A 22,813-nucleotide genomic window follows, 5' to 3' on the forward strand; every position below is an offset into this window, starting at 1 on the left:
TTATTTAACTCCTAATATCTACTTATAAGTGAACACCTACCACATTGTTTTTCTGGGTCTGGGTCACCTCACGATGGTTTTTTTCGAGTTGTATCCATTTGCTTGCAAGTTTCATGATATTCTTTTAACAGCTGAGTAATACTCCATTTTGTGAATGTGCTACGTTTTCTTTATTTATCCCTCAGCTGAGAAGCATCTAAGTTGTTTCCAGTTTCTGGCTATTATGAATAAAACCACAGTACTTGAGTAAGTGTCCTTGTGATAGGGTAGAATGTTAGGTATATGCCCAAGAGTGGTATTGAGGTGGATCAATTCCCATATTAATTTCCATAGTAGCCACTATGTATGGCTGTACAAGTTTGACCCCCCCACCAGCAATGAAGGAGTGTTCCCCTTGCTCTACATCCTTGTCAGCATGATCTGTCACTTATGTCATTGATCTTATCTATTTTTGACAGTTAACGAGGAAATCTCAGAGTTGTTTTGATTTTTATTTCCTAATGGTTAAGAATATTGAATAATTCTTTAAGTGTTTCTCAGCCATTTGAGTTTCTTCTACTGAGAATTCTCTTTTTAGATCTGTACTGTAGTTTTTCATTGGATTATTTGATTTGTTGATGTTTAGTTTCTGGAGTTCTTTATTTTGGATACTAGACATCTATCAGATGTGGAGTTGGTAAAAATCTTTTCCCATTCAGCAGGCTGCCTCTTCGTCATATTGATGTTGTCTTTTGCTATATAAAAGCTTTGAAGTTTCCTAAGTTCCTACAGTTAAACTTAGTGATCTGCGACCAGCATTTTGTTCAGATAATTGTCTCCTGTGCCAAAGCATTCGAAGCTAGTCTCCACTTTCTTTTCTATCAGATTCTGTGTATCTAGTTTTATGTTGAGGTCTTAAGTTTACTTGGACTTGAGTTTTGTACAGGGTCATAAATATGGGTCTATTTGTATTCTTCTACATGCACCTGTTTGACCAGCACCATTTGTTAAAAATGCTTTCTTTTTTCCAATGTATGTTTCTGGTTTCTTTATCAAAAATCAGGTGCTCATAGTTGTGTAGATTTATGTCTGTGTCTTCTTCAGTTTGATTCCCTTGGTCGACATGTTTATTTATGTGAGTACTTTGTGTTTTTATTACTGTAGATTTGTAATGGAGCTTGAGATCAGGGATTACTTTAGCTCTCCCAGGTGTGTTATCTTCCTATATGAAGTTGAGAATTATCCTTTCAAGGTCTGCAAAGAATTGTGTTGGAATTTTGACAGGGATGGAACTGTATTTATAGATGGCGTTGTGTAGGATGAACACTTTTACTATGTTAATCCTACTGATCAATAAGCACGAGAGATCTTTGCATTTTTGGATAATTCTGAATTCTAAGCCAATATAACTCAAGTAAATCTCTTGTGTTGTCAACAAGACTATTCACATTGACCATAGTGTGATACATTACATTTCTATATAGTTATGACTGGAGTACAAAAAAATAAGACTGATATACATTTAGTAGTGAGGTACTAAATCCACATAACATGCAAACGCAGGTCATTAGAGATGCCTACGCAATCAGGGTTTATACACATGTGCTAACAGTAGAGCTCTCTTCCTGGTTTGCTGAATGGCTTAGTGGTCCAGAAATGTATGTTTTTTGCATTGAGAGACTGAGAGTTTCACTCAGTAAGGTACTTGCCTTGCAGGCTAGACAGAGAAGAGAGGATTGAGAGAGAGAGAGAGAGAGAGAGAGAGAGAGAGAGAGAGAGAGAGAGAGAGAGAGAAGAGAGAGAGAGAGGTGGTGTGTGTGTGTGTGTGTGTGTGTGTGTGTGTGTGTGTGTGTGTAGGGGTAGTGAGAGTGCATACTCTATGTTGAGGAGACAGAGACAGGTTAGTGCCTGTGGCTTACTTAGTCAGATAGACTTGCCTATTTGGGGAGTTTGAGGCTAATGGCCCTATCTCAAAAATCAAAAATAGACAGTGCCTGAGAAATGACACGTGTGCGCGCGCACACACACACACACACACACACACATACACAGAGAGAGAGAGAGAGAGAGAGAGAGAGAGAGGAGAGAGAGAGACAGGTGGTGTGTGTGTGTGTGTGTGTGTGTGTGTGTGTGTGTGTGTAGGGGTAGTGAGAGTGCATACTCTATGTTGAGGAGACAGAGACAGGTTAGTGCCTGTGGCTTACTTAGTCAGATAGACTTGCCTATTTGGGGAGTTTGAGGCTAATGGCCCTATCTCAAAAATCAAAAATGGACAGTGCCTGAGAAATGACACGTGCGCATGCGCGCACACACACACACACACACACACACACACACACACACACACACACACACAGAGAGAGAGAGAGAGAGAGAGAGAGAGAGAGAGAGAGAGAGAGGAGAGAGAGAGAGAGAACACACATGAGAGAGAGACACACACACACACACACTCAGGGACTATCTTGGAAGAGGAGACAAACAGCTTGTTAAGAGGTAGCGATCACAGAGGACCAACATCTTTGGGTCTTCTGGATATGCTGGGGATGCTAAACTCCCAGCATCTGTGTTTTCCTGAACAAGATGCACACAAGAGCAAACCGATCAATATTCTAGCATGGAAGAGGTTGGGGAGAGGCAGCTCAGGAGTCTCTATCCCGAACTGAGAGTCTGTTGACAGCTGACTGCCTCAGGGCAAGGAGAATCTGTTTGCTTTAAGAGCATAGCCCTAGGGAGGTCGATCAACTCCAGGGGGTGGCCTTACACCTGTAAGCATGAGGGCAGCACAGAATAGTCTCCACGGGTTTTTGAAATAAACAGAACACAAAAATGAAGTTGGAATAGGGAGATGGGGGTGTATCTGAATGGAGTTGGGGAAAAGTGGGTGGTAAATATGATCAAACTATATTGTATGAAGCTTTCAAAGGATAAAGTATCATTACAAATGTAAAAAAGATTTTTCTGTAGAATTGGTTACTTACTGCTTGTCCATAATTTCTATATGACACAGAACGGAAATGAGACAATTCCACTATTGTTAGGCTGGCTGCAATGATCGTAACAATTATGCAGAGAATGTTCAGGGACATAGTACAGAGAAGCTGAAAGGAGACATGGAGTAAACATACAACATTCAGATGAAGCACTTTGGATACGTTTTCATTTTTGTTTATCTGTGTTTGTTTTACTTTGAAAAATCCAGTTCAGACTTGTAGTATGTGAAGCTTTCAAAATGTGCCTATGCTTGCCATGGTTTTTCTGGCTTGCATGAAGTCTTACATGTATCATGAATCTATTATCAGACTGCCAATTTTTGAATTCCATCAGTTCTAAAAAGACCTTTGTATTTTATAATCATGTGAGTCAGCTGTAAGACTGCTTGTAGAAATAAAGTCAAACAGGAGTTAATATGTTTGAATCCTTGGTTTTTATTATCTGGGATCATCTGTCAATATGACAGACACCAGAACTCTTTATTTTTAAGATTTGAGATTTTACTTATCTATGTTTATGGATGTTTTGCCTGGATGCTTCTCAGTGTATCACATACATGAAGTGCTCATGGAGAATAGAAGAGGACATCAGATCCCCTTGGAGCTGAGTTACAGATGGCTATGAGCCACCATGTTGGTGCTGGGGGATAAACCCAAGTCTTCTGTAGGAGCAGTCATTGCTTCTAACTCCTGAGCCATCTATCCATTCCCAGAGTTCTTAATGTGCAAAAATTTAAGACCAATTGATTTCTAAGGTATCTTTCAGGCCTAAAATTCTAATATTTTTATTTCTAAACATTTCCTACTTACACCATGGACAGATTTTTTTTTTTTGGAAAATTCCTTACTTTGATACAAAGTAAAATCCTATACCCAAAGTGGATAAACCAGAAAATGAACTATTAAAACATAGTAATGTCCACATAGAAGAAAGGCTTTAGATCCTGTAAACAAATTTAATAACACTGCTCAGGCAATGTTTAAGGGTAGAAATTCAAACATAATTATTACTTAAATTTAGATGTTTTTGCAGGTCAGTGTGATTGTTAACTAGGGGATCCATTGTACATTAAGTAATCTGATCTCAGGTTTTTGTTTCCCTCATTAGTTTTTGTAGAGATTGTAGATTCCTTTATTGTTGAGACTATTTTTCTTTATTGTAAAGATGTGTGTGTGTGTGTGTGTGTGTGTGTGTGTGTGTGTGTTTGTGTGTGTTTGTATGTACATGTGGGAGCAGCTACCTTTAGAGAGAGACATCCGACATCCTTTGGATTTGGAGTTACTGGAAGTTCTGAGCCAACATGGGTACTGGGAACTGAACTCAGGTATTTTGTAAGAGTAGCAAGTACTCTTAGCTGCTGAGCTGTCTCTCTGGCCCCAACACTATCTTTTCACTCAAATCTCTTGTTCTGTTTTGTAAAAGTACATACTAGAGATAACCCCCAAAATTTCAACTTACCATAAATCTACTTCGATATTTTGCTGCTTTTATTGTGAAGGCTCCTGAAAGGACAAACTAGACACAAAACATATATTGGTCAATACTCATTGATGGTGTTCAGCAGTTTAAGCATACTTTGAAACAACTCTATATTCCAGGTCAATGATTTTCAGAATTCTAATAGTAACAAAGAGAGAAGTTTAAGTAGAAGGGGTTGGGATGAGCATCCATTATAAGGTAATGATGTTTTCAAAAGGTGACAGGTATTGAAAGAAACAGGAGGGTCACAACAGGTGTAAACAGGGGACAGAGGGCAGGATTTAGGTTGCCGTATATGGCAATGGGTCTTTAAGCCCCCCGGGACCCACGGTCAAGTTTGGTTATATGATTCCTCTTGTATAACTCATTTAGGTGCTCTTCCAATTTCTACTCCAAGCAATGACTGTGTACACATCGAGATGTGGGAAAGGTGGCCCATAAACCCATTGGACACCATGACTGTACAAATAGCCTCTTCATTGAGAGTCTATAGTCATCATGAAGGCCACAGGGTGCCCATTTTTGCTTTATTTATTTATCCATTTGTGCATGCACGCGTGTCGTGTGTGTGTGTGTGTGTGTGTGTGTGTGTGTGTCTGTGTGTAGTTTATGCACATGGGTGTGCAGGCTCATGCCTTTGATCATACACGGTATAAGGCAGAGTGGATTGTCTTTCTTGCCCCTCACCTTTTGCCTTGAGACAGGGTTTCTCAGGGAACTGGAAGGTTGCTGCTGCAGCTGGGCTGGCTGACCACTGAGCGCTTGGGATTTGCCTGTCTCCGCCCCACGCTGCTGCTGTTACTGGTATGTGCAGTCATGCCTGGCTTTTTATGTGGGTGCTGGGGATTTGAACTCAGGTCGTCATGATTGCACACCAAGTAAGTACTCTTATTCACTGAGTCATCTTCCCAGCCACCTTGCCTTTTATGAAAATTATTTTAAAAGATATTCCATTATTTCCTTTCGGGATTTCTATTTTTCAAGAAGTACAAAACACTGCTATGTTATTTAAAAGCAGGCTACACGAATAATATTGATGTTATCTCTAATGAAGAATAAACCTTGATTTCTTTCACATTTTAGTTTTTACAAAATGGAACCCACTGAAACCTTTGTCTTCTAATATGAGGAAAATTATTTAAATACACAACTGACCAGAAATGCCAACTATTCACTCCTGCCTCTAGTTTTTATGACTTTTTTAAAATCCTGAGATACTCGATTTATAAAGAGAGAATATTTATTTTAGCTCACAATTTGGGACATTTAACCCATTGTGTGTGTGTGTGTGTGTGTGTGTGTGTGTGTGTGTGTGTCTGTGTGTGTGTGTCACCCCTCCCCTGCTTCCCCTTCTCTGAGAAAAGGCAGCAGCCCACAGTGGGAGTGAAAATAAAAACATTCCATGGTCTAAAAGCAAAAGGATGAAAAAGGGGACCAAGGTTTCACTGCCTCCTCTAAAGGACATCCACCCCCCCCTAATGCCTCTCATTGGATCCTCATTCTTAAAGGCTATAGAGTATTTGAAAGCACCAGGCTAGTGGTCAACCATGCCATCACCACTTGGGTTTTCAGGAGGCACTTATCCATGGGACAGAAATGCGTAAACACATTAGAATTTTAAAATAATTCTTTTTAAATTATAAACATATGTTCATACATGTAATTGGAAAGTTAAAATCTGTACATGACATCCAATTTAAGAGGTATTCGTAACTCCTCAATTCAGGCTGCCATGGCTGAGTACATCTTTGTATTCTGTGTGCCCTCTCCCTCAGTCGTCCCCCAATCCTGCTCTTTCTCTGTATTTAAAGATTTGTTTTCTAATAAAAACATGTAATCAAATTTTGTCATGTTTTCTTTTTTTTCTTTTTCTTTTTCTTCTTTTTTCTTTTTTTTTTCGGAGCTGGGGATCGAACCCAGGGCCTTGCAGCTGCTAGGCAAGCGCTCTATCGCTGAGCTAAATCCCCAACCCCTGTCATGTTTTCTTAAAAAAAAAAAGCAGGCTACACAATTTCCCTGAAATATTCTTTGTCTTTTTAAAGTTTTAATTTTGTTGAAGTGCATCTATGTGTGTGCGGGCATCAGTCCCTGAAGTCATCAATCGGTGCAGAGGTCAGAAGTGGGCATCAGATCCCCTGGAACTGAAGTTGTAAGAAGTTTTGAATTCCATGGAATGGGTGTTGGGAACCAGACCTTGGTCCTCAGCAAGAGCTCAAAGTACCCTAAATCACAGAACCGTCTCTCAAGCTTTTCTGTTTTAGTGATTTTGGCAAAGGTTACTTTTTTTTTTTTTTGAAAAGTAGCAGACATGTTCCATACTTTTAAAAATTAACATTAATTTTTCATATAATATATTGATCATATTCTTCTCCCTCCCCAAGTTCTCCATCCAATTTGATGTTATTTCTTCCTCAATCAATCAAGCAAGCAAGCAAGCAAGAAAGCAAACAAACAAATGAAAATACCACCGTAAAACAAAAAGGCAAACAAAAGAGAGCAACAAACCAAAGCACCACAATAAAAGCATGGAGTCTGTTCTGCGTTGTCCTGCTGTTCCCAAGTATGAGGCTCGTCTAGGAGTGTGTTTGATATACTTAGTAACTGATATACTCTGTTGAAGAAAATTGATTTTTCTCGGCAGGCCTTGATCACAAACAGCTTCTTGGCGAGGGTAGGGCATGGTGTTTACTTCCCCTTCTCGATGCTGGGATCAAGAATGACAAGTCTGGCTTGAGCTTGTGCAGATCTTGTGCATGCTGCCACAGTCTCTGTGGGTTCGCATGTACAGTATCTTTGTTGTGTCTAGGGGTGCTGTTTCCTTGGAGTCGCCAACCACTTCCGGCTCTTCCGTTCCTTCTACCGCCTCTTCTGCAGAGATTCCTCTCCTGCTCCACACTTGATCCGGGAAGGCCAAACTTTGAGGCTCGCACAGTTCTACCAGGAAGTTGATCCTGTACAGTTTGCTCTCTTTCTTGACAGAAGAGATAGGACTGCTAAGGATGTGTACACGGAGGATAAGAATCGTCTCAGGACCACAGTGTGAAGGTATCTTCCTATCATCTCAGATCCAAAGTTAGACATTGACTTTTATTTAAAATCTTGAACTGGAGGCTAGAGAGATGATTCAGTGGTTAGGAGCACTGACTGCTCTCCTAGAAGACCTGGGCCTGATTCCCAGCACCCACATGAAAGTTCACAACCATCGCCGACTCCCGTTCCGGGCAATCCAATGCCTTCTTCTGGCTTCTTCAGGCCTTGCGTGTATAAGATTCACAGACATGCAGGCAAAACTCAAATATACAGAAAATATGTGGAAAAGATGAAAATTTATATTATTATTTTTAAAGTGTTTTATTTATTCTTTGAAAAGTTAATACACAAATTGAATGTATCTTGTAGGATTTTTTTTTTTCGGAGCTGGGGATCGAACCCAGGGCCCACTGAGCCAAATCCCCAACCCCATTGTAGGATATTTTTATTAGAGTGTTTTCCAACTTATTAGCAAATATTAGCTTTAGAAAATGTCTTTCAAAGGTTATCATCTAAATGACAATTTCTGCATTGGATGACATTTTAAAAATTTAGGTATTTTACTGAAAATGTTAGTTGTGCTGTGTACGTGAATGTGTGTGTGTGTGTGGGGGGGCAGAGGTTAACTTGGGTGTCATTCCTCAGGAGCAGTCCCTTCCTCCCTCCCTTCCTTCCTTCCTGGGATCTAGGATTGTTGGTTAGACTTGACTGGCTGATCAGCGAATGCCAGTGTTCTCCTGTCTCTGCCTCCCTGGAGCTGAGATGGCAAGTGTACATCATGCTTGTTTTTTTAAGGGTACGGTGGGTGGAACCCAGGTTTTCATGCTTGTGCAGTAAACACTCTGCTGACCAAGCTGCCTCTCAAGTTTCCCCCTGAATTTATTTTTTTAGCATGAACTAAAACACAAAGAGGCACAACTCGTTTCTCTGAAATTGTTTTTTTTCTCTTATCCTTTTATTTTCTTCTTTCTTCCATGTGCTTTTGATTTATGAGCTAAATGCACCGTTTCTTACTGATGAGGCAATGGACCGTTTATCAGCGTGGCCTTCTTAGATTTTTGCTCGCAGACACTCTGGGTTAGCATACAGATAAAGGCAGATAGATGTCTTAGAGGTTGATATTTCTTCCAGTGACCTCTCCATCCCGTCTGTGACAGACAGCAGACCATCTTTGTTCAAGGAAAGTATCTTCCTCCAATTATCTGTTTCCACCAATATTTTTTCCCTAGATTTGAGACAAGTGTTTCTAATTCTGCCATTTGCAAACCTGCAATCCCCACTCTTGAGGCCACAAAGAATCAGTTTTTTAATTCACAGATTTTTTTATTGGATATTTCTTATTTACACTTCAAATGTTATTCCCTTTCCTGGTTTCTACTCCAGAAACCCCCTATCTCATCCCCCTCCCCCTGGTTCTATAAGGGTGCTCCCCCATTCACCTGCTCCCTACTGCCTCCCCACCCTAGCATTCCCCTACACTGGGTCATCAAGCCTTCACAGGACCAAGGGCCTCTCCTCCCATTGATGCCCTACAAGGCCATCCTCTGCTACATATGTGGCTAGAGCCCTGGGTCACTCCACATGGACTCTTTGGTTGGTGGTTTAGTCCTTGGGAACTCTGGGATGTCTGGTTGGTTGATATTGTTGTTCTTCCTATGGGGTTGAAAATCCCTTCAGCTACTTCAGTCCTTTCTCTAACTCCTCCATTGAGGACCCCGTTCTAAGTTCAATGGTTGGCTGCGAACATCCTCCTCTGTATTTGCTAGGCTCTGACAGAGCCTCTCAGGAGACATCTATATCAGGCTCCTATCAGCAAGCACTTCTTGGCATCCACAATGGTGTCTGGGTTTGGTGACTGTATGTGGGATGGACGTTAAGATGTGGCAGTTTCTGGATGGCTTTTCCTTCAGTCTCTGCTCCACACTTTATTTCCTAAACAGAGAATTTTTAACAGTGGAATTCTTGAGTGGCTGAGAAGTACTGAAAGAAATGTTCAATGTCCTTAGTCATAAGAGAAATGCAAGTCAAAATGACCCTGAGATTCCATTAGAAGGCTAAGATCAAGGGACAGCACACACTGGTGAGGACGTGGATCAAGGGGACCAACCCTCCACTGGTGACAGGACTGCAAACTCGTATAAAATAGAATCTTTTAACCACAACCTTAGTGAAATGTAGTTTTACTCCTGCTTCATGCACGTATCCATGCAGATGAACAGGGCTTGAGTAAAGACTTCTCTCACTAAGAAGTCATGTTCTTTAACCTTGTGTCCTTAATGCTGTGTAAGAATCAAATTGCTTTTCCATAAGCCACATACCCTCTCCCTTTTCCTAGATGGTCACTTCACACTCTCTCTTCTCCTCTACTAGCTGGTCCACATGACTACCCTCACTTTCAGCCCACATCTTCCTTATACATTGAGATACTTGAAGCATTTGTAGAAAATCTTCCACAAGCTTCCAAAGTCCAGTGAGTTGTTCTCTCCTTGTTGCCTTGCCTCAGCACTGTTTATATTAGTGGTTATAATTCTTTGCAATTGATGTTCTATGCATCATAAGGTGCTTCATAGCATCCTCAGCTTTTGCTCACTAGATAAAAAAATGAAGAACATCTCCAGATACTATGACATGTTTTCCAAGGGAGCAAAATTAATACTGATTGAGAACTATCACGGGACAACATGATAATAGCTATTTGTTCACTAAAATTTGCTATTTTCTGCCAACATAAATACATGATTGCAACATTTCCCTTATTATTATCTCATGTCATTTATTGCTTTTAATTCTGGTACCCCTGCCCCGACACACACACCAGCAAAAGAGATGATATAAAAAAAGGACATGAAGTTGGAAGGGAGATGTGTTAGGAGATCCAAAAGGAGTTGGAGGGAGGGAGTCAGGTAGAAATGATCAAAATATACTGTACATATGTTTGGAATTATCATAAAGCAAGTGAAAAAATAAATAGAAAAATTTCATCAGCTCTCATTCCATGTTCCTTAAGTCCATTTAGGTTTCACATCATCATTTTACTAAAATAAGTTGTCACATTTATAACCTTTTCAAACTTTTTCTTATTGGCAAATAAACAGAAGACAATAGAGCTGATCTTTATGTCTTGTGATACATTCTTCCCTTGACCCCTAGAGGGATCCCACATTCCAAATTTTCCTTCTGCCCAGTTGCTGCCTAGTCACTACACTGGAGTATAGACAACGGAAACCTGGAAACTAACCATGCTAATAGACATGGTGGCTAAAAGTCTTTGTCTTTGACACATCTAGGGATATAGTCTACATTGTGGTTGCCATTTATTCTCTCATCTACATTTTTTAGATAATACTTGTAGATGAAGGGTTCTTCATACATATTTGTTGAAAGAAGAAACTGGATTTTGAATAAGTCAGCAAATGGCATTTAGCTATGTGATTCTTCTGAAAACCTTGTTTAGAAATGAGCCCCTACCATCCACTATATGAATCAATATTGTTTACTGAATTAATAAAACCAACGCAAATGTATTCTACTCACAGTAAGTCCCCATAAAGAAGTTCCCATTTTGTAAGTTAAAGGTTCGTAAGTTCCAAATACTCCTTTAATTTGTCCCATATACAACAGCAATAGGAAATACCACATGAGTACATGATAGATACCAATCATAATCTGGATAACCTGTGAGAAGAGAGAGAGCCGTTAGTATTGAAATGATGTAATGGAAAACACAGCTTCAATAAACATAAGAAGCACATGTTTATAAAAGGTGGACGTGAACTGGTCATGCATTAACTATGGAGTTCTCATTGGTTGTACCAAACAGGATTAAGTCAAGGTTTGTGAAGAAGTTTTCTGGTGTATGAGGGACAAGCTCAAGTTTTCTTATGGAAAAGCAATTCTTGTTTTTTTTGTTTTTGTTTTTGTTTTATAATTTTTTATTAGATATATTTCTTTACTTACATTTCAAAGGTTATTCCCCTTCCTGGTTTCCTGTCCATAAGCCCCCATTCCCTCCTCTCTCACTCCCCCATACGGGTATTCCCCCTATACATCTCCCTTATTGCCCCCCATATACCCCTGCATCGGGGGTCCAACCTTGGCAGGACCAAGGGCTTCCCCTTCCACTGGTGCCCTAACAAGGCTATTCTCTGCTACATATGCATTTGGAGACCTGGGTCAGTCCATGTATAGTCTTTGAGTAGTGGTTTAGTCCCTGGAAGCTCTGGTTGGTTGGCATTGTTGTTTTTATGGGGTTGCAAGCTCCTTCAACTCTTTCAATACTTCCTCTAATTCCCTCCAAGGGGGTCATATTCTCAGTTGGGAGGTTTGCTGCTATCATTGACCTCTGTATTGGACATGCTCTGAATGTGTCTCACAGGAGAGAAGTGAAACAGAACTGAAGACCCAGAAATGAACCCATACACCCATAGCCATTTATCTTTGACAAAGGAGCTAAAACCACCCAATGGAAGAAAGATAACATTTTCAATAAATGGTGCTGGTTCAACTGGCAGTCAGCATGTAGAAGAATGCAAATTGATCCATTCTTATCACCCTGTACAAAGCTGAAGTCCAAGTGGATCAAGGACCTCCACATCAAACCAGATACACTCAAAACTAATAGAAGAAAAAGTGGGGAAGAGTCTCGAACACATGGGCACTGAGAAAAGCAATTCTTAATCCAGAGCTTGTCACTGGATTCTAGAAAGTCTCACTCATACCCTCCTGCTCACCAACCAACTACCAACCAACCAACCAACCAACCAGATTGCAAAGGATGGGGTATGCATGTGTTCGGGGAGAGCAGATTAAGATATTTCATTCTGTTTCCAGAGTAGTTTGTCACTATAGAGCTAAGAGTTCCTGTGCAGCAGCTTGAACAGCTGGTCTGCATGGCCTAAAAATTCAAAGGAAAAGTTGGGATCCTTGAAATGGTTTTTTTCCCTGCTAGCTATGAAATCCTGTGGTTTTCCTAACTTCTTGGTGTTTGTTAATAGCACTAGGAAAGCTTTAATCTCAGATTCATAACTAAACAGAACTGTGTGTTCATCCTACTCATTAGTACAGGGATTAAGAGAGATTGCTGATAGACCTCTTTTAAACTAACAAATACATGGATGCTTTTAAATTTGACAATTCATTCAGATTGCTGGATTTCCTTGGGTGTGGCAATTCAGTTGATATGCTCATATCTTGTCACATGCTTCTTTGTGAAGGGTTGGGAGACCAGGCAAAAACTACACAACACAATCAGCATGATTTAAAAGCAAAAAACAAAACAAAACAAAAAACATTTTGCCTCTTAGCTATTCAGATCCACCCCTTTCTAGATATAAGATCACCCTTTAAGAAACTGACATCATTGAAACATTGAATTTTAGTCGATCAGAGCAGGAATTTCACTGCTATGATTTGAGAGTGGAACCTTCCACAGGATTGATCCCATGTTTGCTTGCCCTAGCTGGTGGTGCTGTTTGAGAAGACTGTTGAATCTTTAAGAGGTGGAGACTCACTGGAGCAAGTTAACTGTTGGAGGTGGGCATTGAGGCTTTGTAGCCCAGCCCCTACTTCCTGTTTATGCTCTGATTTCTGAATGCAGATGCAATGTAACCAGCAAGTCCAAAGCCTCCTTTCCCCACTGCCCATGCTTCCCCTGACCACTGTCATATCCTCTCCACCACAATGGACTAAATTCCTTCAAGGATGATCTGCCAAAACAAACCCCCTTCCGCTCAGTTACTTTGAAGGAACTTTATCTCAGTAACAAGAGAGCACAACACTCACCCCTAAAACAGCGGTGTTTGCTGAAGATATTTTTGAATTTCTACATCCCATACTTTCAGAATTTCCTCTGGTTGATTTTGTTTCTAATCTTCGGTGATATCTTTATTACCAAACTTCTACAAAAGAACACAAAACACACATGCATGCTCTTTTTCAGGGAAAACTCATAATTTGATTCTTGGTGTTTGACAACAACCTTCACAAACTCAGAGGCCACAGCATTTTTAAAAAGTATACATTTACTTATCGCTGTCTTAAGTGCTGCATGTCTAAACCTCCAGAATTAAAAAAATGTCTCTTTCAATGACTAGGAAGTACTGATATATTGTACATGTCATCTCTTCCTACTTAACTGTTTCTAGATGATAAGGAATAAAGGTCAACTAGAGAATAGTATTAGAGAATTTCAGTAAAGTTTCAATGATTTATTTAAATTCACAATCAACTTAATGCTAATCATACTTTGCATTTCCTTTTAAAATTTGAGAATTTCACATATGGGTAAAATATATTTTATAATTTCTATCTCTTTTTCCCTTCCACTCCTCTTGTGTCCTCATACCCTCTTGAATTCATGACCTCTTCTTCTATTCTTAATGGTGGTATGTATATATGCATATATATACATACACATATGCTCCTAAAGTAAATGTTGTGCTTTCAGACACCATCTCTAAGAAGCAATCAAGAGTTGAGACGTAAAGGCAGCTAAGTTTAATTTCTCTGCCATGATCAGATATCCACAGAATCATAGAAATTGTATAGAGAAATGCTGAAATGCTATATTAAGAACATTCCTCTTTCAGAAGACAGAAACATAAGTCATGTTGTGTTTATGGATAGATTTATTCACATTGGTAGCATACCAGTAGAAGCACTACTAATTTGGGGAGTAAAATATTTAATGTCTCTGTAATCTCTGCAATCTCTCTGAGGTCCATAGTAAAGTCATCCAAATGAAAAATTCATAAAAATGCTAATCATAAAAAGTATGTGTGCATTGCTTAATTGCTTAAGATGCTCAGTTTAATTGCTGGAAGAAAAAATAAAGAAATAACTAGTTAGAATTCTTTCCTTAAAAAAACTATATTTGACTACTCAACAATCTAATTAAGGATCCTAATTTTGTATAAATAAATAAATAACCATTACTTGTTTTTATTTTCTAGTGATCCCATTGTTAATCTAGAAGTGGGTGAAAGACAAGTCACTTAGTTATTATACCTAGCCCAACTGTCACATGCTAAAACTTGCACAGATATTCTGGAATAATGTCTATTATTTATCCTGAGCATCTTTAGCAGAGATAAAAACCCATCATATAAAGGTAAAGTAATTGAAAAATGATTTTTAAAGCGTAATTAATTTTTAATTTTAGGTAGTTTTTTTTTTTTTTTTGGTTCTTTTTTTTTGGAGCTGGGGACCGAACCCAGGGCCTTGCGCTTCCTAGGTAAGCGCTCTACCACTGAGCTAAATCCCCAACCCCGGTAGTTTCTTTTATATGTATAATGAATTTCAGTTATCTTCCTCTATTATTCTGTTTTATCTGCTCACCTTCTTTTGCTAAAACTCTTTTTCTTTACAAGTCCCTTCATTGTTTTCCTGTCTCTTAATAGGGTTGCCCTTATGAACATGGGGGGTATGTTATTTCCTGAGTCCTAGGTTATACCATTGAAGAAAGTGATATCTCTTCCCTCAGACACTATTAACTGTTAATAATCCCTCAGGGTGGGGTGAACCCTCCAGAGCCCTTCCCCTCTCTGATGAAGAAGTTGATGACTCTAGTCTTGGGTAGGTGACCACATCTGTAGTGAGTTCATGAGTGCATCACCCATGTTACATTCAGAGGACAATGTTGCACAGCCCTTTCTACAACTTCTGACTTTAAATCTTCCTATCCTCTCTTCTATAATGTTCCCTGAGCTTTGGTGTGTGTGTGTGTGTGTGTGTGTGTGTGTGTGTGTGTGTGTGCGCGCGTGCATGTATGTGTGTCCCAGAAAAATAATTTAAACCATCTTAAATTTTACTTTAAAATAATTGTGTTTCTGAATGTGTGTTTGGATACCTATGAAAAAGGATGTCACATCCCCTAGAGTTAAAGGTGGTCCTAAGATGCCTGGAATTAAACTCTGGTTCTCTGCAAAAGCAGCAAGACTCATGACCACTGAACCATATCACCAACCATATATATATATATATATGTATATATATGCATATATATGAAATACTCAGATGTTTATCTTAGCATTTTGCCCATAATTCCTGCCACAGTGTGTTCCAACTTTTGATTTTCACGACTGACTTCAAATCACTTTGAGTCCCCAGAAACTAAAATGTTCATTTCCACGTGTTTGTGGCCAGTCCTGCTTAATTCCCTGGCCATACGCATTCAGCTATTCCCCTCTCTCCTCCCCCCTTTCTGACTGATATTTTAAGTGAATACTTTACTTAAGGCGACTGCTGGGGAACCTTGCTGTTATAGCATGACTATAGTCATGTTAAATGCTTTACTTTCCACCTTACTTCATGATACACCCATAAACCAGCAGTCAGTACTAGATGAAATCTAGAAGGAGCAGGTAAGAATGAATAGCTGCTAGCAACTACTTGTGAGGTCAAGGCAGGGGGATTGCTCAGCCCAGGAATTCAAGAGCAATCTTGGCAACATAGTGAGACCCCACTCACATCTCTAAAAGTAAATAAAAATAAAGTTGTTTTTTTTTTTTTTAGATCAAACAAGAGGGTATAAACGATGGAGATGGAGATGTGCCCACCCTCTCTCTCCTCATACCCCTTTCTCCAAAGAGTGTCCATTTCTTTGCTTAGCAAAAGTAAAGAGGCACGCTGTCACCTCGCATTTCACCAGTCCCAAGGATCCAGGTTCACCCTATCAGGCCCAGGTCTAGGCTGAAGAGAAGGATCACGGTGGATGGTGTTCTCAGCGCTAGACCTGGCTGCATTGCCATCAGAGGCAGCAGCACCCAGTCTAGCTCCCAGGTGGTTGTCAAGCTCCTCAAGCCTTCCGGGTTGTCAAGGGCAACAGCCCTCCCTCAGAGTAGGGGGATGAGAACCAGTGCGCAGACTCACTGGGGCCTGCGGGCCACGCCCTGGTCCAACACCTCAATCTTGAATTTCTAGTAATGGCTTCCCTGGACATGGCTCAAACGCTGCCTCTTCAGGGATGTTTCTCCCAAGATAGAATGGTTGCAGATACCTGATCGTTTACCACACGCTTCAGAAGGTTTCAAGCTGTAAAAAGGCAAGTATCTGAGTTAATAGTTCACTCCTTCTCCACTCTCCTCCAAATATAAATGGCTAAAGAAATTAACGAAAAGAGTGTTTGGGAAACAACCAAAATGACTGCTTTGACCCACTCGTTGGGAACGTTTTACTTTGCATGGTGTGCACTGTATTGGCTTTGTATTTGACATGGGGCAGTAGTTCAACGTTGTGAAGAGAAGTGTATAGAAGCATAGTTAGCTGTGAGAAGATAAGGAAGACTCTGATCCTGGAGGGCAAATGGGGAGACCGAGGAAAACTAGTCTTCTGTGGTGAGCACAGGCTACCTGCCGAGCACTGAGGACTTCCTGAGAGCTTAAAGACACTGGGCTGTAGAGGCTCCTTCAACCATAGCGTGCTGTGAGCTTTCATTTCCTGGAAGATTTAAAATTCTGACTTACATTGCAAATATTTAGTGAATGCTAATCCTTTTATAAAGGATAATCTTTTTATAATATATTTTTATATTATTTATATTACATTATATACTTACATCGTATACGTAAAATAGATAGATAGGTATACATGAAGATATTTAAAATTATTTATTTATATCTATTCATATTTATTATAAGTTATAAACATAAATTATAAAATTATATGAATCATATAAATTATAAATATATAATAAATATATTTAATTATAATGTATGTTTATATATATTATATATGTATTTATATGTATATAAATATATATTATATTATAAATATATATAATATATAAGTATATGTATATTATATTTATATGGAGCTTTAAAAATTAATATACTATATAGCATTGTATAATGTAATAGCATATAATGTATTATATATAAAAATATAAAAGGATAATCCTTTTATAAAGGTTTTTTTCCTAAGTATTTCTAACACTCCTAAAACTTAATTACTCAAAAGAGTCAATGAGGGTTAAAGTTACTGAGACATTTTCCATGCTTTTTATAGCATTAAAAGAATGGACTAGAAATTGAATAGCTTCGTTTTTTAACTTCATAGCTAACTTCTTTACCTTGAAATTCTGAAGACCTTTCAAGTAAGAGAAAACAAAATGCCAAGGTTCTCTTACTGTTTGATTTATGTATTGGTTGGTATGTCATTTAAGAGCTATTAGTTTTATCATTTTTGCTTCAGTGTGTGTGCCATAGGTGTGTGTTGAGTTTAGAGGACCACTTGCTAGTTAGTTTTCTCCTTTTACCATGGAGGAGCCAACTCAGGCTTGGGGGCAGGTGTCTTTCCCTGCTGAGTCATCTCACAGGCCCTGGTTTGGATGTACCTTGAGTAATATAGTACATGAGCATTTTCACAGGAGCATTAGTGCTCCTCTATATCTTATGGGTGAGAATGAACAGTGTTAGGTACACTCTGTGCTCCAGAGAAAGCAACAAAATTGAGTGCATCTTCAACTTGAGAGTTATGGACTTAGTAGGACTCTCAAATAGTCAGTTCTGAAAAAGATGCACCTTTCTTGTCGCACACTGCCAAGATTGGTGTCTCTTTTCTTTTCCTCTAAAGTGTAGCCAATACTATTTGGAAATTACCTTGGATTTGATCATTTTGTTACATGGGCCCAAATGGGTATTCGATATGGGTGTTGGCAAGAAGAAAGGAACTAAAGCAACAGAAACACTAAGTATACATCAGTACTTCTAAATCCATGTGGTCATGATCCAGGTCGGTAAAAGAACCTCGATTTGTCTCTGCCTGGCACCAGTTTGGAAGTTTGTAGCTCACGTCTTTGTAATTGTTATCCTTTGGGTTTCCCTTCTTTAACGCAAAGGAGCCAAGCAGCCTAGTCTGCCCAGCAGCCCGACTTACCTTTAACCTTTGTGATTTTAAGGATTTCTTCATTTTAACTTATCTTGAATTGGTTCCCAGGATACATAAGCAAGAATGTGTTGGAATCACCATGCCCTCTGTAGTGTCCTTTCTATCATTGTGTGTAGGTGTCTACCATCAGGATCCTGTTGAATGTCAGCCCTGATAAAATAAAACCTGTCCAAGTTGCTATGAGGAATTTTGTCTCACAGATACACAAGAGACAAGCCATATATTTTGTCTGTGTAAAAACTGGGAATCTCTCCTTAAGAAAGCAGAAATTAGCCTGTCTAGACTGGGTATTGTGCCATATGTGTGCTGTGCTTGCATAAACCGGAAGAGGGTCTCTGATTCCCGGAAACCAGTTGTCGAAGGTTGTGAACCACCGTGTAGGTGCTCGGAATCCAACCAGGATACTCTGTACGAACTGCGGAGCTGTATCTCTGCACCCCACGTGGTTTCATTCCTCACTTTCTTTTTATTGAACTCTACCAGCTCAGCCGTGCTCCACGTAAACTCTTTCGCTACAATACGTGTTCTGAGGTGATCACCACACCTATAGTTTCTCATATTCCTTTGGCTCCTCCAAGCATTCAGCAGCACTTCAGCATCTGATGTGGACTTCTAAGCTGAGTGTTAGTTCGTAGTTAGTCAGTGCTCCGTGCTCCCACATCTAGGTTAAAGTCCCATTTTCACAGACGAGAAAGCTAGGCTGGAGAGTAGCCCAGTGGAATAGACACAGCCAAAACTGGTGCAGAGAACCATCCCTGGACCTTGTGATTTCTCCATAGCATTCTTTACACAATCCCAGGACTGTCATGAGCCAGAGCCTTTCCTAGGGATAGCGTGGGGGATATAGGGGGTGAGAGTGTGAATTCTGGAGCTCCATTAAGATTGCTGGAGTAAGATTCTCAACTCCACTAACGATAAACTGGATGAGGGTGGGAAAGACCCTTAATTCTCTCAAATCTCTCACCTTCAAACATAGAAAAAAGTGAATGATGTGTGCATCACAAGGATACCAAAAAGCAGAAATATAAACAGCTCGCAGTACTCAACATATTTCCCTAACATTGTAGATGCCAAAAAGGAGGAAAAAATGTAAGCAAGTAGTTAGTATTTCATTACAGAATAGTATTTAAGTGATGTATTTAAATGATGTAGATATGACAAGAAAACTCAAATTATTGTATGCATCTATATAGGCACTTATGTGAATTTAAGAATGCTTTCTTAAAATATGACAGAATGAAAGTAGCAGCAATTACATAACCTCTATGTTGGGAGATATTTCTTTTCCAGTCAACTTCTCAGGTATCAGAAGGCAAAAGTTTAGAAGACTTAAACACCTTTGCATGTTTAACCTGGTCTTATTGCTTATAAGTTTATACACTACTTGTTTAATATTGCTTTATATAATATTACATGAAATTTTACATGTGGTTATTTATTTTAAAAGATTGTTTGTATATTTAGATTTTCCTGCCTTTACTTTTCCACTTCTAGCATAACATTTGCATGATATAAGCTTCCGATGATAGGAAAGTGTTTTTCTCAAGCACAAGAAACACTTCCCTCTGGAGTAGGGGCTCAATAACTACTCAGAGTGGATGGAAGGCTGTCTAAGCGCTTTATCCTCCACCATGGTTTAATTTGCTAGACTAGGTAGCCTTGTTTATCTGAAAAATAGCAAATGCAAATCTTAGGTGTTTGAGACCCAACTTTATTAGCATCTTTTGATGATCCAGAACAAAGAGAAGTTGGTAAGTTGAGGACTGAGAGGTCATTCGACATTCTAAGGCAGTAATTCTCAACCTTCCTAATGCTGCAATACAGTTCCTCATGTGGTGGTGACCTCTAACCATAAACTTATTTTTGCTGCTACTTCATAACTGTAATTTTTGTATTGTTAGGAATCATAATGTAAATATCTGTGTTTTCTGATGGTCTTAGGTGACCTCTATGAAAGGGTAATTCAATCCTCAAGGGGTCATAACTCACAGGTTGAGAACCACTGCTTAAGGTATTTAGGCTGGAGATGCTCAGGAGTGATTCACAGGTGATGGTAGCTTTCAGAAAACAAATGTGGAAGTAGTAACATGTTACTCAATATAACTGCCCCAAAGGAGTGGGAGCGAGACCTTCCATAGCTACTACAAGTCTGCTCCAGGGAAACAGTCTTTGCCCACTTACTTGTTTCCTAGCTGTAAAACTGATTATTTCTAAATAAAAAATTAAAGGTCTGGAGAAATGGATGTATGTGGGTGCCAGACTGCTTGTGTTCAAATCCTATTGGGTACAAAGTAATTCTCCCTTGAAATAATGCATCTTACTTCTCAGGTGCAAAATTTCTCATCTGCTTCTTCCATCACTTTTATTTCTCTACTCTGATTGTCTGTCTGTCCATCCATCATGTATCTGTATTTATATCTCTCTAATCTAACCTAGTTTTACCTATATAAATCTATATAACTACATTTATATCTATTCAGGTCTATTTCCTGATGTTTTACATTTTAAAACTTCCCAAACAGGTAAGCCTCATGTTTATTCAAACTATTTCCATCTAACATTATTTCATTTGCTCTTCAACTTTTGTTTGCTACATGTGTTAGGAGAAGGTCACAAACCTCTTCACCAGAGTTCTGTCATCTTAAAGACATGTTAATCATAGGACCCACATTGCTGTGTTGCTGTACCAAGCAAACTGACATAGATATGTGTTCAGAATGTGACCAGTATATACAGAGAGCTAAATATTTGCTATTACTATTGTTACAACTATTAAAGAAACATGAAAATAAAATATATCACATGCTTGTTTTGAAAGTCAGTCATGCTGAAAATTTTGTTCTTTGAGGGAAGTGCTACTTTTGTAGTTATTTTATATATCTAGACATATATCATTCTCTAGATACGTGAAGTCCACCCATTTAATTACTAGATCATCAAGCTTTTACACACATTTTCCCTTTTGCTGGGTTGATGAATGTCTTCATAATGGGCACAGTATTCCTGATTACCTGTGTTGTTAAATGGCTGGCACCCAGGCAGGCTACCAGCCTTGGAATCATGCAAGTCTTACCTGATGCAATGCATCTTTTTGTGATATTAATTCCTCTTCTTATCTACTTCTTCACAATATAATTTTTTCTGTCTGTTCTTTCCTCACACATATATTTTCATAGTATATGTGTGTTTTTCCTCATGTGACTTTAAAAAATTTTATACTTCAAATATGAGCAACTCTTGGCTGTTTTCAACAAACAATTATTTGCTCTTCACAGAATTCACCCCTCAATCCTTATACAGCTCAGATCCCAGATTCCATTATTCAAATAATTTTTGACATTCCCTTCAGCTTTCTTGGTCCTTGGTTATTGTATTTATTTATTATTAAAGTTGTTATTTGACATAGTCATACACGTATACAACAGTATTCAGACTACTCCACCCCCTTACTCTCTTGCCTCTTTTCCACCTCCATCAACCCTATATCCTTCCCACAAGTCAGTTTCCATATCTTCTATGTGTCTTTGTTTTGTTTTGAGAGTCTTTTAACCAGGAAGTCTTTTAACTGGGCCCCCCTGTGTGATTGTGGGTTTGGAACTCTCCAGTAGAGCCTGGTATGCTTACCAGTATTTACTTGACTGGTGGCAGAGACTCCCCATTTCCAAATATTCATAAGTGGTCACTAGTTCAGTGAGAGGAGGGAGGGCAGGGACCACTGAGCCCCTCTCCCATCCATGGTTGGCTTTTGATAGGCTTATTCTTACAGAAGGGGGTGTATAAATGTTTTGCTTCCCACTGAGTTCTCTGCTATTTTATCATACTATATAGACAAGCTCTTATTAGTAGACATTATTAGATGACATCAAATAGAGATGTTCTCAGTACCCTCACCTTAGCACCGAAGCCCAGCTGTTTGAACTGTGAAACTGTACACTCATCCTTTCCCCTCAAATATGCCCTCAGTGGAACTAACAATTCTCCCTTGGTATATATACCAATTTATTTTTCACTTTCATGGCTTTTAAACCTTACCTCATCTCAGTGGAAAGCAAAAACAGTTCAACATTCTGGTTCTATCCACGTCCTCCATCTTGATGCTGTCCATCTTGGGGATGACTTTATTTTTCTGACAAGGATGACAGAAGCCATCATATTGGAAGCCTCCCTACTGCCACCATATGACTCTCTGAAGCAACTGCATCAACCTTTCATTCTGAGGTATTGAGAACCTACCTTTGTAGTCATTCACCACCTCTGGCTCTACACTCTTTCTGCCTTCCCTTCCATCGTGATTACTGAACCTTTGGAGAGGGTGTAGCATACATGTTCCACTTACGGCTGAACATTCTGCAATCTCTTATTCCATGCACCTTAGCTAGTTGTAGGTCACCATTTACTGCAAACAGAAGCTTCTCTGAAGAGATGTCTTAATCTATGAGCAACCGGCAAT

General features: G+C 39.2%; 1 protein-coding gene across 11 annotated transcripts in view; it reads right to left on the minus strand.

Moving 5' to 3' along the window:
• Positions 1-16,312, minus strand: part of Ms4a13-ps1 (membrane spanning 4-domains A13, pseudogene 1) — a 28,692-nt gene extending 12,380 nt beyond the window's left edge. For 3 of the 11 annotated variants that reach the window (XM_063280091.1, XM_063280085.1, XM_006231105.5), the window contains exons 1-5: positions 16,052-16,310; positions 13,261-13,376; positions 11,014-11,154; positions 4,429-4,485; positions 2,958-3,077 (exon numbers count right to left, since the gene is read on the minus strand). In XM_063280091.1, coding sequence (XP_063136161.1) covers positions 2,958-3,077; positions 4,429-4,485; positions 11,014-11,154; positions 13,261-13,311 — 369 coding nt within the window. In that variant the 5' untranslated portion in view covers positions 13,312-13,376; positions 16,052-16,310. Of the gene's footprint in view, positions 1-2,957; positions 3,078-4,428; positions 4,486-11,013; positions 11,155-13,260; positions 13,377-16,051 lie in introns of all 11 variants that reach the window. The other 8 variants (XM_063280094.1, XM_039101341.2, XM_039101344.2 and 5 more) reach the window with 6 other exon arrangements.
• Between the last annotated feature and the right edge of the window lie 6,501 nt (positions 16,313-22,813).

The sequence above is a fragment of the Rattus norvegicus genome, chromosome 1 (assembly GCF_036323735.1).
Source record: "Rattus norvegicus strain BN/NHsdMcwi chromosome 1, GRCr8, whole genome shotgun sequence".
NCBI lineage: Eukaryota > Metazoa > Chordata > Mammalia > Rodentia > Muridae > Rattus > Rattus norvegicus.